This window comes from Leptinotarsa decemlineata, unplaced genomic scaffold (genome assembly GCF_025532065.1).
Source record: "Leptinotarsa decemlineata unplaced genomic scaffold, Ldec_3_MD MMD2_tig00000505_RagTag_RagTag, whole genome shotgun sequence".
Lineage (NCBI taxonomy): Eukaryota > Metazoa > Arthropoda > Insecta > Coleoptera > Chrysomelidae > Leptinotarsa > Leptinotarsa decemlineata.
In genome coordinates, this window is record NW_027412549.1 from 1116234 (window position 1) to 1140906 (window position 24673).

General features: G+C 32.2%; 2 protein-coding genes across 2 annotated transcripts in view; one reads left to right on the forward strand and one right to left on the reverse strand.

Moving 5' to 3' along the window:
* The window catches only part of IntS2 (integrator complex subunit 2), a 37064-nt gene extending 25391 nt beyond the window's left edge, over window positions 1-11673 (forward strand). Inside the window, exons 12-14 of the mRNA XM_023162042.2 lie at window positions 34-201; window positions 3104-3317; window positions 6397-11673. Coding sequence (XP_023017810.2) covers window positions 34-201; window positions 3104-3317; window positions 6397-6686 — 672 coding nt within the window. The 3' untranslated portion in view covers window positions 6687-11673. The remainder of the gene's footprint in view (window positions 1-33; window positions 202-3103; window positions 3318-6396) is intronic.
* Window positions 10733-24673, reverse strand: part of LOC111506892 (uncharacterized) — a 28917-nt gene continuing 14976 nt past the window's right edge. The window contains exons 12-16 of the mRNA XM_023162144.2: window positions 20665-20824; window positions 20361-20555; window positions 16857-17068; window positions 14430-14645; window positions 10733-11672 (exon numbers count right to left, since the gene is read on the reverse strand). Coding sequence (XP_023017912.2) covers window positions 11439-11672; window positions 14430-14645; window positions 16857-17068; window positions 20361-20555; window positions 20665-20824 — 1017 coding nt within the window. The 3' untranslated portion in view covers window positions 10733-11438. The remainder of the gene's footprint in view (window positions 11673-14429; window positions 14646-16856; window positions 17069-20360; window positions 20556-20664; window positions 20825-24673) is intronic.

Here is a 24673-nt window from a genome sequence, read left to right on the forward strand (position 1 = left end):
AAAACTGTTTGCAATATTTTTCTGTCACAACAGGAAGCAGCTGCTATCCAAATGTTAATAGAAACTTGTTCTGAAACGGAACAAGACAAAACTATTCCAGGACGACAGTGGGCCCTTCAAGAAGTCAGGTCACTGGTGTGTTGTTATTTGCATCAAGCTTTCATCGCTGATACCATGCTTTGCAAGCTGGTTCATTTTCAGGTCAGTATGACACCTCATGAGTAGGCGAGTTCTAAAACTTATTAATGAACTCATCAACCCACCATAATCGTTTTCTGTTATTAAGGTCATCGAATGTCATCAATAGTTATTTATTATACAAGGGAAAAAAGTATTAGATTTTAGCTCGAGATTGGGAAAAACGACGATTTAATATTGAACAATTTAATTTCTATCTTTACTTATGTCTATATCTATGTATATAGTACTCACTTTTTTCACGAGGACCGGTGAAAAAAGTAATTTCATGAAAAGTGATATTTTGTTACCTGTCATCAGAGATAAAATGTTAAACTTTTTTCCCGTCACAGAAAAAAAAAATCTCATACTCGGCAAAATATCGAAATTTCGTAATATCAATAAACTCGTTTTTATGATGTACTGTTTGGAATGTTTGGTGTAGTAATGAATATTACTGGAGTTTTTTCCCAACACCAAATCGTTATTTTTACACCTCGACACGTGTTTCGATCACCAAGTGATCATCTTCAAGAGGAATATAAAACTAGAAACTACTCAAAACTAAAGCTATTTATGCTATTCAGGTACATCATACAGGTAGGTAATCAGTAATACCACCCATACAAATGTACCACCCTAAATTAATTTTACAATTGGTCTTTCTATTATTTTACAATATGTCCTTATGTATGTTTAAATGTTACAGCTATATATAGAACAATTTTCAGCTATATAAAATTAGTTTCACAATATTGCCTATCTAAATATATTTACAATGTGTCTTTTTGTAGTAATCAGTAAACCCAACAATATTATTTCAACAAGCTATATAGTAAGCTATTTGGTATTGGTCCGTTATTGCTATTCATAATATTATTATGTTTACTTATTTCTACACTCTCATAGGCATCCAATTGCCTGTTGTTGTTAACTTGTGTAACTAATCTTAAAGAACTGAAGTCTATGGAATGGTTTTGTTGCAAAATATGATGGGCTACTGCTGATTTTTCAGGTCTTCCATATTTTAAGTGTGCTATGTGTTCCTTATATCTCACTTTAATAGATCTTTTTGTCTGTCCATAATATTTTGCATCGCAGTCCTTACCGTAAATTCCAGACTTTTCCGAATTCTCGACTTTGTCTTTTGGACTTCCCAAAAGGCTCTGCAGTGTATGACTTGTTTTAAAAACCACCTTCATACATAGTTCCTTGAAAATATTTCCAAAGTTCTTCGTATATTGGTGGTGTGGAACTGAGATGTATTTATCTTGGTTTTTGTCCTTTCTGAAAGTCGAGATTTCGTTCATTCTCAACCTAAACTTCTTTTTCCTAATTATGTCATCTACAATACCCCTCGGGAAACCGTTAGTGGCTGCTATTTCCTGTATTGTACGTTTTTCTTTTGTGAACCTATCATGTGTTAGAGGGAAAGTCAAAAGACGATGCACCAAAAAATTCAACTCAGCACGTTTGTGCTGTCCACAGTGATGTGAACTGTCAGGAATATACCTGTACGTGCTTGTTTCTTTTCTAAATATATCGTATTCTAACCCTCATCTTTGCTCCTCATTACCAAAATTCAAGAAATCTCATCTTCCTCTTGAAGATGATCACTTGGTGATCGAAACACGTGTCGAGGTGTAAAAATAACGATTTGGTGTTGGGAAAAAACTCCAGTAATATTCATCAATAAACTCGAACTAAACGTCAATAAAGTCAAATCACTCATTTTGACAACTCACTATAAGTGAGTGACAAAGATTAAAATAAATTGAATTGGTAGAAGAATACAAATACCTAGGATTTGTTGGATAATACCGTGAAACTGAAAAATCACTCCAATCATATGTGCGTGTGTGTGTATTCGAATAGGTTTCCGCGGTCAGTAGTATGTTGTCGGTTTAGTTCGGTTTGACCCGCGTCTGGAGTTTTGTATTCGACGTTTCGGCCCCGATTTTGGAGCCATTTTCAAGAAATTCATGCGATCTCATCTAAGATCTCAATCTGCCTACAAGTCAAGTCACATCAACTTCTTGAACATAGCTCCAAAATCGGAGCCGGAACGTCGAACACAAAACTCCAGACTGTCACAGTCCCCACAGCTTACTTCATATATTCCAGACTTTTCATTTTCCAACATCGTGTATTTTCCAAAAAAAATCAATATATGATACTTAAAATTCAAATCTCGTTAATATTAACCTGATGTTTTGTTGTTTTCCATGTTCTGTAAGCTCCTATTTTCTATAAGTTCCTAATGTCAAACTCAAGATCTTTTAGACTATCTACTACTATGAATACTCCTTTGCTGTCCTTCAAGTGATTTGATAAAGCAGTTTTATTTTCGTGTTAAAAGTGTTTCATAAAAACTCCGAAAGTTGTTCTGGGATTGAAAGAAAATCATTTTTCAAAACATTCAATCTCTCATTGTACCAAAAATCTTGATCTATTGTGTAATTGTATTTTATCAGCAATACTCTTTAAGACTACATCAGTGAAACTGGATATTTTTTTTCAACTACACACGAAAACAAATCATCTTTTTTTTAAGTGAGGTAAAATAATATGTCAAATTCAATATTACTATTTTTCCTTCTCGACCTAGAATCTACCAATCTCTCAACGCACCTTAAAATTGTAACAGAAAATCAAAAATGAAGACTTTTTTTAATACTGGGTGAATTTTTGTTTGTAATATATTATCAATCACACCCAATTTCAATACAATTGTTAACAGTAACATTCAAATGTTATTTCCTATAAAAAGTTAGGTACTATACACTTACATTCCTGATTTTAGTTAATGTCTTTCAATGGTATATCCTCACAGTCTCATATTCACAACCAATAGCAATATAGTCCATACTCAAAAAATCGAAATCGATCTCAGGTTATTTCTTTTACCTTCAAACATATATTTCAGACTTATCCAAGTGAGTTACTAGAAGTTGTGATAAAAGGTGTACCTTCGATGCATATTTGCTTGGATTTCCTCCAGGAATTGATGCAGCAACCCAGTCTCAGCAAGCAGATATTTGGAATTCAACTACTGTCGCACATCAGCTTACAATATGCATTACCAAAAAGTTTGAATTTGTGTGTCCTAGCTCTGAATCTACTTTACGCTTTACTTGGAGGTATTGTTTTATTATTATTATTATTAATGTAGTTTATTGAAACCTACATCAGTTATTTTAAAAACTTGATTTTTTTTATTCTGATGGGAATAACAGTTTTCTTTCAACATTACAAATCGACTAATAAAAATTCAGTTGATTCATCCATTTATTTTTGTATACAGCAAAGACGTTGAAAAGATAATTGATATCACGTAATCGCCAATAGGATTTTTCCTCATCAGACAAGAACTTGTATCTTATGTGAGATAATTCTATAACATATTCTTGAGCTCGATGTGCAATCAGATATTTTCAAGAAAGTTACATAGTTGTTCGGTTGAAGTCTTTAATTAAGTTGATATAAATAATGAACGCTATTATTATTTGATCTTTTTAAGTCAGCTGAGTTACATATACTAGATTGGTTTGACACCATGAAACCACATTACATTTCATGATCTCGTCATTCAGAACTAGTCATTCCATGATTCTAATCGTGAGCTGATTTTATTTTATTATAAATCTTCTTTTTTTTTCAAAATCTTCTGTAATTACGTTTATTTCATTATTTTGGAATATGCTCCTTATCACTTAAAGGTTTCCAAAAATGTTTCTGCAATAGTTTAGAATTAATTTCATAATCTATTTCTGTCACAATGTTCCTTCTCAACACCCATTTGCCAACTAGTGAAAATAAAAATAGATGTTTTGAATTGTTTTCACAAAACAGTAGCTAACAGTTTCACTATGCAAAAGCTTAAATTTATTTTACTTAGATACATTTATCATTCAGTTTCAACTATCAGCCGAGTCAATCACATGTCAATGATAGTGGTATTGTTGTTTATTGTACTCTTCATTCTTATCTAATGTTTCTTTCCAGTCAAATATATAGTCTATCTATCTCCTTAAAATATTCTTGAAAAGTAATTAGTTTATGATTTTGTTTACATGGTTTTTATAAAACTCTCCTGATACAATAAGAAAATCTGTGCTGGTGGGCCGTTGTTGAATCAAACTCCTTGTACCAAACGTTTCTTTTTCTACTGTGGCAGACATCTTCAACTGAAACTTCGAGATACTCGTACTACCTTAGTCCTCGCAGGCTATGCAGATGCCACTGAAGATATCTGGCTTTCTATCGGAAATGTATCTAATTGTTCAAGAAAGTATAAAAAATGAGTTGAATCAAAGCAACGTTTTTTTTTATTTAATGCAATTCAGTTTTAGTTCAAAATGGCGGATTCATTAATATCTGTACTAACACACTTCACAGAAAAAGGAGAATGTCTGTAAACATTGCCAAAAAAGTGGTTAGCACAGTGAAATGTGCCATAATTTTAACAAAAGACGACTTTCTCAGAGAAGAAAACAAACTTCTAAGACAAATCGTTCAAGACAAAGACATAATCATAACTGACAAAGAATCAATTATAGTGATGCAAAATAATAAATACTGGTTTCTCACAGTAGACTCATCCCTTGACATACCTCTAGATAACAGTAATCTAAAGAAATGAGGTCTGGAAACCTTACCAGTCCCTCCATAAATGAATCAATTACAATTTCCCCTGTGCTTTATTGAAGATTCAGGACATCATTCTCTTTCTTCCACGTTTTGTTAACTCCTTGTCCTGTAGAATTCCTGTTTCTCGAAACCTCCCATTTGAAATATCCTAAGTAGTACCTTACTTGAATTAGAATATCGCAAGTAACATTTACCCAGAATTTAGATCATCTCATTTATATCAAATCACCTTTGGAATATTTGAATGTACTAAGAATTTCTCAACATACTTGACATAAATTGACAGGGAAATATTTTTAGAAGAAATTAATTTTTGGAAAAAAAGCTTTTTGTATCTGAAGAAACTTCTATGCATGATCTATACATTTGTGTAATTAATTTATTTTTAACTAAATTGCTTTTATTTTTTATTCCGGAAGTTTCCCCCAGTTTTTGTATAAAGACGGAGAAGTAAAAAGACAAAAAGTTTTTTTCTCATATTTGACATTATCAAGAAGGTGGAAGAAAAGGAAGAGTGAAATATTTTTTCTCCAAACGTGAAAGAAAGAACAATGATGTGAACTCTTCTTCTGAGGACTGCTATATCCCCACACCTCATTCTCTTAGATTTATTTAACGTTTAGACATTTCAAGTAATGGATCTATTGTGAAAAACCAGCACACCGGAAATAATAAAATCAGTGATGATTTTCGCTCTATCATAAGATAAGCATTAATTAAAATTGGAAAAGAAATTAAAGATAGATTTAATTCATTCAACTATCTTCATGGATGATAGTTGGAACATCTCTTGTTTATGCTTTTTAAAATTGGTTGGGGTCATTTTGTTGCAGTTTTCTCTAGTATTGAATAAAAAAGTTGTTATTGCAACTTTTTCAGACTTTCTTCGATGATTAGATACGTTTCCAATAGTAATCAAGTTATTAAATCCCACTCTTTCTGATAGCTCATAGTTTGGACTATTCTAGTATGGTATCTTATAAAGGGTATTCCATTTCAAAAACTAAAAAAAATGATTAAGTTTTGATTACCCTTTTATAAAAAAAAGCGCCACACGGTAAAATTATGAATGAAAAATACATATTCTCAATGATATTTGGTTAGAATATTTTACTATTCTATTTAAGCGAGGAGATATTGCGTATTGAATATACCCATTTTGTCACTAATTTTCACCATAACTTCACAACCACTCTGTATGAGCCCAAACAAGCATAGATTCTTGATAACTTATCTGAAGGTAATCAATAAGTGAAAATATATAGGGTGCTCATTCAAGAAAACAGCTTTGATAAACCAAACATTTATTGAACACTTTGAATTAAGGTCAGTTTCAAAACATAGTTTCCATTACTCTCTACAACTTGTATCCAAGACTTTTTTATATTTGATGGAGAAGCACTCATATAGACACACATCGTTTATTCACCCTGTATTGATTTTTTTTAACTTTTGTAACTAAGATTGTCTAATGCTTGAAAACATTCATATTTTGGAATCCCTAAAATACATTTAACAACTACTTGAATTTTGCTACAGAAAATTGATGCTTAGTTTTCAAATTTACAGGTATATCTAGTGCTCAGCGTGTAAAACTATTCAAGCCAATTCTTCCTGCTTTGGTTCGCATCAGTGAAGCATTTCCTCCCTTAACAGACGATATTATCAACCTACTCATGCAGTTGGCTAGAGTATGTGAGTCACAGGCTTCCTTGGCTTCCCATTTTGACGCACATCTAGGCAAGGGTCTGGAAATTGCTTCCCAGGAAAGTGCGGAATTGTGTGATTTGACACAACGGACCTTCGCAGAAGTATTGGACAAAGCTGTTTTAAAAACCAAAGTTTATAAGCAAGAATGAAAAATAGTGTTGTGCATTTGGTGTTTTACCACAGACTTTGTAAAATTAGCTCCTCATTAGAGACCAAGAGTAATATCAAATGTTATGGAACTTGGTTGTGTATTGAATTTCGTTTCAATTGATTATGATTATTCAAATTTAGCTAATTGTATTTTGTTGAGATAAATACATGACTGCAAAAATCACGATTTAATTTTATCAGAAGTGAGAATTTGTAATCAAAAAAAGGTGGACTTGAAATTTGAGTCTAATAAGTACTACAGTTTCTCAAGAATATTTTAATTAACTCACATATAATCAATTCAAATCAGCAATTATCATCATTGTGTTATATTTCATTTAAAAAATGTATGTGGGCTGTTTAAAAAATAGGGTGAATGTTTAAATTTCGCGGGATACGTACATTCAATTAACAATTTTTTATGTTGGTACACTCATCTCGAACATATGTTCAGTTTCAGCTGTTTAGTTTGTTGGTGCGGGGCATAGAAGTATGAAGTGTTTTGCGTGTTCGGCTATTTTCTGCTATCGAAAGAAATGATAAAAAAATTTACACCAAATTTTGTGTAAAAATGGTATTAAGTGTTCAAAAAACACTTGAAATGTTGACAGTGGCATACGGTGATTGTACTCTGAGTCAGAAAAATGTTTACAAGTATCCTCAGCATATCGACAACTGATGAAAATGTTGAAACAGAGGAGAAAATTGTTATAGAGAATCGTCGAATCACTATTAGAGAAGTTACTGAGGATGTCAGCATATCGGTTGGCTCATGCCATACATTTTTTTTATAAATTTTGGGCATGAAGCGTTTCGAAATTGCTGAATTTTGACCAATAAAAACCGTCGCATGAGCATCGCTCAGGAATTGTTGAATAACGTCAACGGCGATATAGATTTGCTTGAAAGGGTCATAACTGGTGACGAATCAGGGGTATATGATTATGACATCGCAACCAAAGTGTCCCAATGGAAGAACCCAAGGAGAGCCAAGACCAAAAAAAGCATGCCAAGTTCGATCAAATATTAAGATTTTGTTTTCTTCGATTACCGAGAGGAGTTCTTACTACATGGCCTTATGGTCAGTAAGGAGTATTATCATGAAGTTATGCGCCGCTTGCGAGAGACAATACGAAAAAAACGTTCGGTATTGTGGAAAAATGAGTCACAACTTTTGCATAACGATAACGCACCTGCTTACTCGTCATTACTTGTTTGTAATTTTTTATCCAAAAACACCGCAATCATGCTTCAGCTGTCATATTCACCAGTTCCCAAGATTGAAGAGACCCATGAAAGGACAGCGTTTTCTGAAGATTGAGGAGATAAAAACCGAATCGTTGAAAGAGCTCAAGGACTTACGTTTCTGAACTGCTTCGAAAATTGGAAGAAATGCTGGCGCAAGTTTAATATATCTGAGGGGTACTACTTCAGAGGGGAAATAGAAATTGATGAATAAATAATAATTTTTTGAAAAAAATGAAAATTCGCCCTATAATTTGAACAGACAGCGCATAGTTCATTACATCGGCTTGATAATTTTTGTCTGTAGCCTATTATTGCCTAGACTGAATCCTATTACTTTTAAAACTGGAGAGTAATAGTATGAGCGAAAATTTTTTGAATGATTATACTTCAATTTGCTTGAAACTGTAAACCTTATTCGATTGATGACCTATTTTTTTTGTAGAAGTTCATATTGACTATTGCATAAAGAAAATGTCTAATTTCTACTACGATCAGTTTCGGTTTATTAAACCATTTTCAAGTAAACAGTTATTTTGACAAACAAGTGCTTAAATTTACAATGATACAATGATTGGTACTTTAGGTACCTGAAATAACAAAATATCACCTGAATGATCAATACCTTATCTGAAATACTAAAACAATAATTATTGAACTTCTATAACATATCAAAATTACCGACTATTGAACCAAAAACACCACTTGTGGATTGCTCCAAATACCAATGGTTCCTGAACTACTTTTCAAAATGTACAAGGAAAGAGCTGTATAGTTCTAGATGGTCATTAATGGTTTTGAAATTGGGGTTTTTATACACTTCATAATCATCAGAGAAGGCTTTGCAAGAAGAAATGAAGATCAGAAAGCAACTAATAACCATATTCCACTCAATTTAATCGAGAAACTCATTTCAAATAAAAACCAGGAACGAACTATATCTAAATCATGAAGAACCTGAAAAAGCTAAGAAATATGCTAGCATAAGCTACTCGGGAAAGCTCCCCGAAAACGTAAAAAACTATTTCTTCAAGATTTAACATAATTACATCATTTAGTAGCAAGAATAATTTAGGGAACATGTTTTTCAACAAAAAACCCAAAAGGGAAAATCGGACGTATGTAGACTAGAATGTGGTGACCGTTCAGCAGCTTATACGGTGACACAGGCAGAAATTTCAACATAAGGTACCATGAGCAGTGAGCACGTGTTATCAGATAAAAAATCAGCTATATATGAACATCTAAAAGAAAAATCACACAATAAATAAAAAAAACATGGAAAATCGCCATGTGTGTGATAAAGAAAAGGAGATGAATTTGTTGGAGGCATTGGAAATAAATAAATTGTATAAAATCCCCAATTTCAAAACCCTTAATGACCAATTAGAATTAAGAATAGAAGTAAGCATTGATTCTGTGTTTATCGAAAAGTGTGTGAAAATGTCATTTCAGGCAGAAAAGGCTTGGAAAGTATTAACTATATGTCCAACATCTCAACTAAATATAATGCAATTAAAACTGCTCTGTGATTGATGAAACATTAAGAGAACAAATCCGAAAAATACTTAATAAATAAATAAGCCTTAGAAATGAAAAATTTTTCAAGACAATTTTGTTCTGAACTCGATAGGCCTCAAGAAATCTTCCGAATAATACGTGAAATGAAAACATATACAAGAAATGGCATAGATGCAGCGGGGGAGTGGCCTTTTAGGACACACCCAGCAAAGTGAAATTAATTGATTGACGAAAAAATACCCAGTGAAAGTGAAAGAGTGCATTTTTAAAGCCAGATGTAGTTTTATCAAAGCTATCTTCCGGATTTGTGGCCGTGGTCTGCAGAATTTTTTAAACCTTACAATTCATCTATAACAAAGGTAATAGGTAACGAATGTAGTGCCCTGGTTGTCCTTGCAGCAGTTACCCTCTGAATCTGCAGAGCTTTTTGTAACTAATAAATAAAGTTTATTGTATTAATTGTTATTATTAATAATTAATATTGATATTTGAGCGATGTATAGCGAAACACATGTCGCGGTTTTTGTAAAACCCTTTATAGCTTTAATATTCAAAAAATAAATATCAGGAAGATGTATAAATAAGTGAGAAATTCATTCATTTGAAATAAGGCAATCAGTAACTTTCTCAATCTGTAGAAATAAGCACCTATTTTCAATCATTACCTATTTTAACATTTTTCTTCATTTTCATATCTTACAATTACTTCGAAATTCGTTATAAAAATCTTTTGCTTAATATCAAGTTCATAAGTATATAAATTTTGAATTGGTCCTTTCAGTCTGTTATATTTTTGTCTCAGTATATTTTGACGATATACATTTTTTCATCAGAAGCAGTTGTTTTTTTAGAACTTTCTGCAAAGTGTAAAAATTAATATCGAAAAATTACCGTCCCCTTCCCTCTTGAAACTTAATTGACGCAGGTTATGATTAGCAACGCATAGGCATTTGCCTATGTCCCAGTTCGTCCCTGACGATGAAAATGTGAAAGTATGCAACAGCCCAGTGAGTTGCTGTGAAGTGTAATTTTTTTTCAATATTGATGGGATAAATTCTATATTTTAATTATTCTAAATTCTATTGATATGGAAAAAAAGTGTAAAAACTTCTTGCATTCATATCTAAAATTGATTGGAGGGTTTTCTTGTTTATCGATTTTCAAGTACAAAAGATATGAAAACAAAGTCACTTTAAAACTTATGACAGGGAATAATTGACGTATGACCATTATAGACAATTATCTATGGGTGAGGGAAATTATCAATTGAATAGTAACATAACAATTATAAGATATAATGATATTTCAATAAATTACAGAATACAACAGATGGAAAAAATATAATGAACAATAAATATCAAAAACATATTAATTACATATATATAATTTATACAATTGTATATCAGCTCAAAAAAGTTACGTGGTCAATTCAGTAATTAAAAAAAAATTACTCAATTACAAAGCAAAGATATTGAAAAATTGAAACTCAATTATACAGTTTATTGTGTGATTTTCACTATAAAGGGTTTTACAAAAACCACGACACGTGTTTTGCTATACAATAGATCTATCTCTCAAGTGTTAATGATAAGTTACTTCTAAATTGAAATAATTTTATACTCTGACATATTACCTACTTGTTTGCCTACTTTCTAATGAATTAATATACCCTATACATTCATTAATAATAAACTTTATTTTCATATTCATATAGTTAATGAAGTTATACCTGACCTTTGCAGGTAGATTCATTCATTAAAAAGTAGGCAAGCAAGCAGGTCATATGTTAGAGCATAAAATAGTTGTAATTTAGAAGTAACTTATTATTAACGCTTGAAAAAGCTATTGTATAGCGAAACACGTGTCGCGGTTTTTGTAAAACCCTTAATAGTGAAAATCATACAATAAACTGTACTAATGAGTTTTAATATGGTTTTTCATCAAGTATCGGACAGTTCTATTCAATTAAAAAATTGTTCCAAAAATTATTTCATCGACTGTTTGACCTGAGGATCGTTTTCCAAAAACTTCAAATAGCTCACTCTGACGAATCCAGCCTGATAACCTGTAGCGAAATATAAACTTGCTTGGCAATTAGGATTGTAACAAACTTTGTTGGCCTTTTGTAGGGAATATAAAGTGGGATTCGATACTTCTAGGTCTTCATGGTGACCAGTGAATTTCTTCTGAAGAGACTCTGGAAAGTCATTGAAACTATTCTGAAATTTAAAATTTTGTTAAAATATTTATTCCAAATCAAATAAAAAAAATGCTTTATTACCCAATATTTGAACATCTTATTGGCAAAGTCTAGTAAAGTATAACGTGAATATGGGACATTAAATTATCAAATACAAGCTATAAAATAATGCTTAGGGACAAAGGCAGCATATATGGACAAAACAATATTAAGCCCAGATAAACAGATACAAATATAAGTACATGAATGAATGAATATTGAATAAATGTAAGTATATGCTCTCTCCATTGATATATAACTTATACAGCTCTGATATTTATCATCACCACTTCAGGCATGAAGCATATATTCTCCAGTATGCAGATGACACCCCCTTAATTGCTCACGATCAAACGCTAGACAAAGTTATTAACAATTTGGAACATCTTGCAACAATAACAAATAACTGGTTCAATAAATGGAGGCTCTAGCCAAACCCGTCTCAGTTCATCATATTTAATCATCGGAATTCCGCAACTTCTCCAACATATCTTACATGCCAAATCGACAGTTGATTACCTAGGTGTTACGCTTGATTCCAGACTAAATTTCAACAGCCATGTCAATAACAAAAAAAAGAAAGTGATTGCAAGAGCCGCATATTTCACAAGTTTGACAAACCCAGGAGCAGGTGCAAATGTAATAACATCAAGCCGAATATATAAACTAATCTGTTGTCCACTTATTGAATACTCGCACCCACCGTTTCTCAATATCAAACAAAGGGCCAACGTGACCACATTTGTTTTGTTGATGTTGAATCAATCAATCAAACTGTACTTTATTGTCCAAGAATAATTATTCTTATTGACAAAGTGAGTAGATAACAATGAAGTGGATATCCACTGTGTCCAATACATATGAGAGACAAAAAATATGAAAATATAAAGATGAATAATTATATATTATATACACACATATATACATATATATACACATATATACATATATATACACATATATAATATATATACACATATATGTATAAATAAAATGTCCATATAAAATGTCCATATAAATAAACACAACCATGACAAATAGAATGATGACATTCACTCACATATATTCGAAACTAATTACAAAACAATATCTAGACATGAAGTTGATACCTATATCTTTATGCAAATATAAATGATTAAAAATGGTCATTGTAATATTCCTGCAGGTCATAATACGCTTGCTTCAAAATGTTCAGGCAAATGATTGTACTTTTTTTTGCTTTCGTATATTATTGAATTTTTAATTTGAGTCGACCTAGGTATTGGCAGGAAGATATGGCAGTTATTTCTGGTGTGCCTGGGATTTAATGGGTTATCATTCGATAAATGTCGGTTGTGAATCAAGCATACAGTCTCCATAATGAAAAGGCATGTGAGCGTAAGAATTTGATGCTTGATGAATAGTGGTCTACAGTGATCCCTTGCTTTGGCCTTGTACAAATAACGGATTGCTCTCTTTTGTAGAATGAACACAGAATTCCATAAGGTTTTCCTACAAAAACCCCAAAAGGGTAGTCTGTATCTAATATGTGAATCTATGAGTGAAAAATATGTGTTTCTGCCAATAGCTGTACCAAGCTCGTTTGTCACTACTCTAATAGCATAACAGCCCGATGCTAGTCTTTTTTTCAAGGACGTTATATGTTCCTCAAACCCTAACTTTCTGTCAATGTGTATACCCAGGAATTTAGTGCTCGTTTTGTTTTCTACTTGATGTGTTCCTAAGACCAAGTATTCGAATTTGAAGGTAATTATATTAGTTTTTTCCACATTGAAACAAAGATTCGATTTCGCTGAGTTCATTGGAAATAACTGTTTTTAGAACATATACATTTTTTCCATGCCATAGGATAGTGGTATCATCCGCAAATAATGTGAATCTTCCTGTGATTGGTAAATATGTTAGATCATTAAGGTATAATAGAAACAATAATGGTCCGAGTACCGATCCCTGAGGAACTCCTGATTTGACAGGAGAATAATCCGAACACTTTCCGGAAATTTTCACAATTTGTTTCCTGTCACTAAGATATGATTCAAACCATTTGTAGACAATTCCCCTGAATCCATAATGATGCAGTTTACTCAGCAGTACTCTGTGATTGCTATGCCAGAATATAATGGTGTCGTCAGCAAAACATGTGAATTTACCACTTATGTCAACATAGACTGAGTCATTGACAAAAATGAGAAACAACATCGGCCCCAAAATGGAACCCACAGCCAATGAAACGTTCCTCTTGTGAAATTCCATCTAATAGAACATTCTGTCACCGATGAGAAATGTATGTCTCAAACCAAAGTAATGCAGATCCTCTAAATTCGTAAACTTCTAGCTTGCGATGGTAAAAAACATAGAAATTTTCAATTATCTTTTCTTCAAGTAGTATGTGGTCTACACAATCGAAGGCCTTGGATAGGTCACAAAACATGGCCGCCGCAGATTCTCTTCCATTAAGATTGGTGTACAGGTTTTCCAGGAGTGAAAATATAGTGTCTTTTGAAGACTGAAAGTCAAACTTTCAACGAGACAGGTAGCTAGGCCTAAAATTAGCTGGGTTGTCAAAATTGCCTCGTTTATGTAGAGGAATGATTGTGGCAATTTTCAGACATGATGGGAACATACCTTCCCTGTCGGGAAGAGTTATCAGGATTTTTAAGGAAATAGATACATAACTACAAATATAACTACATACTGTATATACTATATATATATAAATACTACAATAACTACATACCAATTTCAAATCACAAAAAACTAATCCATATTTATGCTTTGCCCCTCCATAGGTTAGAGGCTCAGGATATTGATAGCTAGGAACATTTTCCATGCTTTTAAGTAAATCATCTTCAGTTCTGGTTACTCCTTTGAGAATCTTTCTCTTATTGGCATACTCAAGCGCCCCAACTTCTGGGGATTTATGTTTGTCTACTAATTTGGTATAACTAATAATCTGCAAAAAATTGATATTTCAAGATACACAACTATTAATTCTTATATTCCAGTTTAGATCTACGGTTCATTTTTAAAAAGTGGTGCAGTAATAAAACCTCTTTATGTATGTGAAACCCTTAAAAATGTAACTTCTATTTATTCCTTCTCATTTTCTATTGAGAATGGGTATTTTTGTCCCCACACAGGAAGGTTATCCCTGAATTCAGATGATTTTAAAGGTCTGCCTATTTGTTACCATCGAGTAAATTGTCGCAAATGATTTAACAAGCGTGCGTTTGGAAAATGGTTAAACATTTCAAACAGATTTGTGACAAATTATATTTCTCAAACACATCATTGAAAAAGTTAATAATATAATAAAATAATATGTAAAACGTTCTATTGTCGTCACTTTTTAACTGTATTATTATTGGTTTAATAGTTTCATCAATAATGTGTTCCAATTCCCATTTCTTCTTCTTATTCAATCAGTAATCTTTAGCGACTTGCCATACTAGCTCAATCGAATACGATTCACAATGATAAGAAGGAAGTCGTTGCACTGTATTTACATATTTTTCAAACTTACATTTGTCTATTTGCAAAATGTAAGAGTTCTTTTTTTAATAGGTTTTCTGGAACGTTTTCTAAATGAAACCAATCTAATATGTCCATTTTGCGTCAATTACTTTTTAGCAGTTTCTTCAGTAACCCAAAATGATAGCTTACATTGTCCATTATAATGACAGAGTCTCTTGGAATCATTTTTCCAAACAAGTCGTTAGTCCTGTCTTCATGGTAGTATCCACATAGCTTGGAAACAATAATAAGAGGCCCCTTTCAACAAATCTTTCAGAACTTTATATGCCTGATTATATACAGTTGACCATCCTACCTGATTTGCCTACGGCTCACTGTGTATGTTTGTTCTTTATTCAACCAAGCTTCATCCAAATAATCTATTCTTTTCTTTCCTAGTTTTTCAGATACTCCATACATATTTTATCCTCCACGCTACAATATTGCATTTTAATAAAATATATTTTCTACTGTATTTATTCCATTGAAAATAAATGTGTTTACAATGTGTTCAAACTGTGATTAGGCTCACTTGGGAACATCATGGATATTCTTGTATAGCTGCACAAATTTAGTCCACTCTTTATTAAAGAAAAAATCTTCAATTTCTTCGTTAACATCCAATGGTGGTCAACCTGGAGTTATTGGCGGTATAAGTTCAATTTTCCTCTTGAAGATGATCACTTGGTGATCGAAACACGTGTCGAGGAGTTAAAAATAACGGTTTGGTGTTGGAGAAAAACTCTAGTAACACTCATTACTACACCAAAGGTTCCAAACAGTGCATCATAAGTATTAGAAACATCTGCAATATTCAACTTCCACCTGATTCCACACGAATGCCCCTCCAGAAGAGTAGCACAAACTTATAAATGAAATGGTACTTAAAATTACACAAACCCTTTAATTGATTCAGATATCATTGCACTAATATCCACGTGTGTAAACAAAAATTATTTTGAATTCAATAGCACCATATATAAAAAAGGAGTCTCAAAATGGAAATTTAAAAAATTAATTTTTTTGTTACAAATATGTGTATACGAAGTTTTAGCCTGTTTCATAGGTACACATCGACAATTTCAGTAATTTCTCCAAATTATCAATTCCATTCACCAAAACATAAAATTCACAATAGTGAAGTAAAAATTTGAAAGATATGAATTGAAGAAAACGGCGGTTTTACATAAACTGCATCTATGATATTGACAAAAGACTCATCCACAAATATCAAAGATAAACAAGGTTCCATAAGGTGTTGTGTTCCAAAACCAAGATTTTCAACAGATCGCCTCGAGTTACCTCGTTTATCTTTGGTAATCGTAAATTGAGTCTTCTGTCGATCCCATAAATGGCGATTTTGTAACTGAAAATGCATCAACGTTTTCTACTCAGGCTTGTCCTTTAAGCACAGTTGTGTCCAAAAATGCACCATAGTTTAGTACCATCTATGAGACCTAAGGTAAGTCAAAACACCGCTCTGTGGTGTTGGATCATGAATGCTTTGTTTCTGGGCTATAGTTTCAACTACATAAATTATAGAATGAAATATTTCGTTATAATCTACGTTAGAAAGCATATGTTACTTATACGATATGGAAAATTCGTGTTTTTCAAACCAGTAAAAACTTGTTTAAATTTAGGTACTTACATATTTATTCAAGTACTTTTGCTTCACGGAATCATAACAGTATAACAACTGGTGTTGGAAATTGGCCACAATTTCTCCACCTGAACTACTGTGAACAAAGCCATTTAACCAATCACTGGACGTAATACTGGTGATTGTTGTTGGGGAGGAACCAATTATGGTTGGAGATGATAAGTAGTTTCGATGGGGATAAATTGTAGCATGCGCCAAATCTGGAATATGAAATCGGTGTCAGGAGAAGATGAGTAAAGGCCGACTTAGACATACTAGTCTTTATCTCTGTTTCAATTTCAGTCTGAAAAAGTTCAGTGTGTATGTTTCCACAAAGTTATTTATACGTTTTATCGTCCTTGTGTGTGTCTTAAATTGTGACCTTGAAAATTACTGTCAATAATGTGCAGGTCCACAAACAGGTACTTCTTCAAGAAATCAAATTTGTAAGAATTGTATGTAAATCACATAATTACATACCCACTGGTAACACTGAATGTGACATTTTACTAGTAACGATTAGGATTGAAATTATGCTGAAGAAATTAACCAGTTTTGAACATTATTGAAACAGAGAGACTGAAATTGAGATGAAGAGACAAGGACTATAATGTCTGTCCTAGCATTTATCTGAATACTGGAAAAATTATTAACCGACTCACGATAAATAATTGTACAGTTGGGACAAAGAAAGAATATATATGCGTGTTCGATATAATACGTGATAAAACAAATACTTTTCTTCAACAAGTAAAAAAAAAGACATAACAGTTAACTTTTGTGTTTAAAAAGTGAGAGCTTCATTTAAACGAAGTAAATTGAAGAGAGATAGCTCAAGAAACGTGAGTCATCGGCAATTTTTTAGATTTTGAGATCAATTAATAATAATATTTATTTATTTGTAGTTCTTTATTACATATAAACACAATAAATTATTCAATCTTCAAAAACTACAAATTGATGATGTATTAATATCATTTGACAGTTCATATTATTTACATATTTATTAAAAGGTTTCTATGGTTTATCATGATAATAAATTTTGACCTCCAATTGAAAATGACTCTGTGTGAAAAGGTTCTAAACTGAACTACTGCAACATATTTCTAACAAATTCATTGCAAATAAGATAACTCATAATTTTTGGAATAATAATTAATTATTTCTTACTTATAATTTTGTTATTGTATATTAGAAATGTATCCTATTCACCAAAGAAACATTATTATTATTATTATTATTATAATTATTATTATTATTCAAATAGTCAGATATCAAAGTTTCACAAAATAATCAATAGGGCTGATGAATTTTATATAATATACCCAAAATGGTAACATGGGGTTTCTTCAATGAATTTCGAAAATAAAAGCAATTCTCCAGTAAAAGGTTGAGTTGTTCAGAGCCACATTGTTTCGTTTTTATTGCTTTGCAGGCTGAATTGTTCAGAGTAGTAGCAAAATTTTGTTTTCATTACTTTATCGGCTTAGATCGTATGCAGGCCTATGAAATTATTCTATTGTCCCAACTATATCTAGTCAATCACTGAATACAATTAATATTATCTTAGTATAAAGATGTAACAAACAGTTGTATTTGAGATGTCAAAACAGATATATGTGAAATAATAAAGAATCTGAACCGATAATTCAAAAATATTTATGCCAATATGTACATAATTCTTGCTTAAAAATACTCATCAATCCTGGAGATAAGTACTTGTAATGATTGTATGTTTCTTGGGATCAATAATCATTAACTAAAGAATCATTTACATATTTTGATAAGTTCTTCGGCTAGTCTATGACCTTGCACTCATAACAAATAGTCTAGGAATATTGCTGCTAATACAACTACAACTAGTTGACTATTATTATCCTTTCCGCTGAAAAGTTCAGATAAATGAGAGCAAGTTGAAGAAAAAAAAAATCAAATTTTCAATCTCCCCAGAACGAATATTATGAAATTCTACAGACAAACGTTTCGATGTTAATTCAAGGAATCTCTTTTAATCAGCATATTATTCACAATCATTATTGAAATATCTCAGAAACTATCAAACTTGTATAAAAAAATCAAGATCTTCAGATGATGTGGTGCTAGTTTTTTCCGGGTTTTTCTGAGCTGAAAAAGCAAATGCGCCACTGGAATCAATAAAGTCGCCCCGGAGCGCCAATTAATTTTTGTTATTTCATAATTTCATGATTTGTATTACTTTCTTCTTTAATATAATTACTTATATATTATGGCGACAGACTTTGAATAAAAAAACTGCTCATTTCAAATTTGCTCAGACTCCAGAAATAAACTTGGGAAAGAAAAGTCTCGATTTTCTACTTCTCCATCTTTATACAGAAAATTAATCTCTCCTAAAATTATTCAAACTGAATCAAAATGCTGCCAAAACAGCCGGAAAAATTAACCAGGCATTTGGCAATGATAGTGTTGATAAACCCAATGTTCCAACGTTGATTTACCTAATTTCGATCCAGGGATTTTAGCTTCGAATATGAGCCCCGAAGTGGTTGATCTACAGTAATGGCAAAAAAATTGGGCCTCACCACCATAAGGTTTTTGATGGTTTGAAACGTATTGGGAAGGCAAAAAAGCTCGAAAAGTGGGTGTCCGACGATTTGTACGATCGACAGATATTGTTACGTTACGAGTTCCCTTCTTTACGATCCTTTTTTGGATCGGATCGTCACGTGTGATGGAAAGTGGATTCTCTATGACAACATGTAACGTTCGATCGGTGGTTGGACACCGATGAGCCACCAAGGTACTTCCCAAAGGCAAAAACCCACCAAAAAAAATCATGGTTACTGTATAGTGGTCTGCGGCTGGTGTGCTTCACTATAACTTTCTGCAACTGTTGAACGCCGAAGTTCTGCCTCGCCCACCATACTCGCCAGACCTCTCGGCCACGGACTACTATCTATTCAAGCACTTCGATAACTTTCTCACTAATCAGGACTAGGCAAAAACGGACATCATCGAATCCCGAGAACACAATTTTTATGCTGAAGGAATTATTCAACTTATGTTAAGTTGACAAAAATACACTGATTGAAATGGCTTATTTCGATTAAATTAAAATAGAAAGAAAAACTAATTTGGAGTTTATAGAGTGAATTTGAGTACAATAAATAGTTTGATATAAATAAGTTTAATGTTAGTTTCAATTTATATTATTTTTTCTTTTTTTTGCAAGGACAAACACAAGCACTACAGAAAAATCCTTAAGGCGTTCTAAGAGCGGTGCCTGTGCGACAGCACGATTCACATTGGATGTAAATCGCTGAAGATTAAATTTATTTGAAAAGATGTCCTGAGGTTTATATTCTGTTAATATGCGCAAATGTAGTGAACAGGAGAGCCGGTTTCGAATAACGGGCAAACATTTTTTTCATTCAGGTTTTCTTTCACACCTCAAATCCACTGTTTCATATTGACATTATAGGTATTCTTTGTTACAGTAATTCGCAGAGATCTAGATAAAAATATGATACTTACTGTTAACTGAGCTACTTTCATCGCTTGTGATCACATAAGATACCCAGTTCGTTAGCCAATGACCATCAGTTACTATTTTCTTGACGTTTGTGGTTATCGCATGAGTTATTGGCAAATCCCACAACTTCACAGATCTATCGAATGAACCAGTCAGTAAATATTTGGTGCCGCCATCCAAATGAATCAAGGAAAGAACTGAGTGACAAACAAATATATTATAAAAATTTCAAATGTGGCCTCAGACTCAAGTAAATAAATCCAACTAATGGGGTAAAAGGCATGATAGTTTTTTTCATTGTCTCACCTGAGATGTAATGGCTGTGTGCTTGGATTATCTTACAAGGATATATCACATCTGTATCTTCATCAAGTCTTAGCCTCAAAAACGGTGATGTAGTTTGCAAATCGTATAATGCGACCATACCATCCGTATAACCTACTGCGACGTGTCTGTGCCCTGAAGCCTAAAAAAATTTAATCATGTTCATCCAACATGGATGTAAAGACCGTACATGGAAAATAACTGTATAACCAAATAAAAACTATTAGATTTCTCATCTTTACATAAATTCAAATTTTGTGCCTTTTCATTTGGTCAAAAATAAGCTCAAACATTAAAATTTGACTTTCAAAATCACTGGTGACCTACACAACAATTTGACAAGATATTCAGGCAATCTAAAGTTAAATCATCTAAAGGAATAATTCGTTCCAGCCAGTCTCAACTCACCTACACTGTAGGTTGATGGACTGAAACGTATCAGAAAACAACTACTCCCCTGGCTAATACTACGAAGGGCGTTGGATTATATCTGACAGGTGTCAGTGCAGGATTCTTCACAGAAGTAATTGCTGCATATGCTGTTGGCGATACAACTGCCGGAATTTATTACATGCTCCAATTATTTAAGTAAAAACTATTTGATTATATGATTTTCTCCTCAATATTTCCATAAGATAATTTCTAAAAGTGCCAATTTATATAATGAAATTGCAGACACCAGATTTATTTACCAGTAATTAAAAAACATCACATAATCTACGCATATAAAACATGCAAGTTCAATTTCTATACATACATCTATAGTACCCAAAAAATCTGCCAGATGCCTTATAAATCAACGTTTCTCATTTTTCTAGTATACCTATAACAACCACTGATATGTAAACTCTCAATAATAAATCAGCCTGGTTTTAGATCTAAGCAATCTTATGGAGTGATTTCAATTCACTTTATTTTCTTATACGTATGTATCTCTCCTTGATAGTTTTCACTTTTGTGAAAACTAGATAAATGAAATCTTCAAAAATAAATGTATGCAGTAACAGTCTTTAGAGTTCAAATAAGCTTTTGGGATGGTAAATTGTGTGTATTATTCCTTTTTTATTTGAATGATATGCATTACTGACTTAATTCTAAAGCGGTTCCTAGGTTCTAAAGCGTTGATCCTAGCTCAATGTTTTCTAAATTGTTAACAAAGGAATTTCATTCCAAACGCAAGAAATATTTTTTTAGATTTAATCTTCACAAATGTACACAACTTAGAAATAGTAACACCAATAGATCTTCTTTTTTCAAATAGCATGCACCGTATGAGTTATACTTTTAATATATTTAATTATGAAACGACTCATAACTTAGAATACACAGAATTCTATTATGACTTTGGAAATGCAGATTGCCAAGGTCTCAATAACTATTTGTATGCCATAAATTGGAATGATAGCCTAAATTTGGCCGATATAAATGAGGCAACCACTGAATTCCATCACATTTTGAATATGGCAATAGCCTTGTTTGTACCTGTGAAAAGATTAAAAACGTCCACTTTTCCCGAATGGTTTAATGCAGATTTAAGATACCTGGTGAAGCAAAAAAAATTAGCCCACAAAAATTTTATGCTTAGCAGGAGTGATCAAGATTATCAACTCTTCTCTAACTTGAGAAGTGCTTGCAAAATTCATTCAAAAATTTGTTATGAAAATTACATACAAGGAGTTGATGCCACGCTCAATTCAAATCCAAAATATTTTTGACAATTTATTAATGACAAGAAATCTCATGGTAGTTTGCCATCTATAATGTATTATGAAAATTCTATTGCAACAAATAAGGAACAAATTGCAGAATGTTTTGCTGAATATTTCTCATCAGTTTACGACAATTGTCATGGTGAGTTTGACGATCACCCTTGTTTGAATATTAACTCATATTTTTCTAATCCCAGTATATCAGCTTCGATTATTGTTTCTAAAAAATTGTATATACTCCATAACTCATCCTCTGTACCTTCTGCTCAAGAATTCGTTAGATCAGTCAGTTTATCCAAATTGTTGGAAACACAGCTTTATTATTCCAATTTTCAAATCGGGTGACAAGAAAAATATACAAAATTATCGAAGTGTGTGCAGCCAGTCATCTATTCCAAAATTGCTTGACAGTATAATTTCAGATCAACTTAACTTTTCATGTAGGGAAAGATTGATTAATAACCAACATGGCTTTTCTCGAAATAAGTCGACTGCCTCCAATCTTCTCATATATGAGCAAAAAATATTGAATATGTTGGAAGGTAGAGGTCAGATGGATGCCATACACACAGACTTTTCCAAGGCATTTGACAGAATAAATCACAATATTCTATTGAAGAAGATCGGAAATTTCAGTTTTACAGAACTCTTGGTAAATTGGTTTGGTAGTTTTTCGACTGGTCGTTCACAACAGGTTAAATTTCGTGGATACAAATCGAGTGATATATTAGTAATATCTGGACTGCCACAAGGTTCACATTGTTCACCCCTGTTATTCAATATTTTTGTGAATGACATAGGATGCTGTTTTGAAAACAGTGAATTTTTAATGTTTACGGATGACCTGAACTTTTCAGACTGACAAAGTCTTACAATGACCAAATTCTTCTTCAAGATGATCTAAATAAGTTTATGAATGGTGTGTTACAAATAACTTATTTCTTAATGTAAATAAATGCCATTTTATTACTTTCTCAAGAGTTGGTAGGAAATTCGATACATCATACAACATAAATGGTCAGCACTTAGAATACACTTCCTCCATAAAAGATTTGGGGGTCATTTTTGATGAACAACTCAAATTTGTAAACCATATTAACCAAGTGAGTGTGAAATCATCCAAAACACTGGGTCTTATTTCACGTCATTGTTCAGGATTTTCCATTGAAGAAATGAAAAGGATCTATTTAGCTCTAGTGGTGTCTAAGTTAGAATATGCATGTATCATTTGGTCTCCATTTTACAATGTGCACTGTGTCTCTCCAGAAAGAGTGCAAAACAAATTTTTTTGAGATTTTGTTCTTTTAAGTCGGGTCTTCAAATACAGTACCATGACTATTCAAGTATATTACAAGAAATGGGGCTGAAACTATTGCAAGACCAGAAGAATTCATGCAGATCTATGCTATGCATTCAAGCTGCTCAATGGACTAATAACTTGTCCTCAATTATGTCATCATACAAATTATGGCGAACATACACCCTTGGAAAGAACCCTAAAGTAAGTAGATGACAAAAACATCAGTATTTTTGGTGTCTTTCATGGTCGTTTTAGACAATCATTGAATAATTTAAGTTAGTAATTGTTTACATGAGGTAGTTACAAGTTTAATTTTAATTCTATATCCTATAGTATTTTATAATGTTATATAGTTGTGTGCTGCAGAAACATTCAGTAGCGTTTTAGTTTATATTTTACATTTTTATATTGTACTTTTTTTTTCTGTGAAATTTTACATTGTAATGGGGTTTATCCTGTATAAATAAATAAATAAATAAAATTGTTTAAAAAAATATGTATTTCAAATGTGTTTTTCCGCTAACCTGGTGTTGCCCTCTCACAAACGACGAACCCCAAGGTTGAAACTCAGAGACAAAAATTAATGTAATCTCACCTTTTAACTTGCCATTCCTAGACTCGTAGTGATTATACATATTCATTTAAATATAAAACTGAACTATTTTAATAGGTGTATTCACTGAATGTTAATGTTTTTTAATTAAAACTTTAATGATATTTAACATATTCTTTTTTTTTGTACTATTTCCATCAGCAACAAATGCATTCAATTGAATTTCAACAATCTAATAGTAGTATATCAAAACTCAACCCAGTGATTCAATTCTTGTGTAATTTGCCTTTGTGGTATTAAATTTAATGCTTTGGAAACTTAATTGAGAGTTTACCATTTGTAAGTGAATAAAATGTTGCCATTAGAAGCAGTTGATGAATTTGGATATTCATTATTTTTATCAAGTGATCATCACCTTTCCAACAAAAC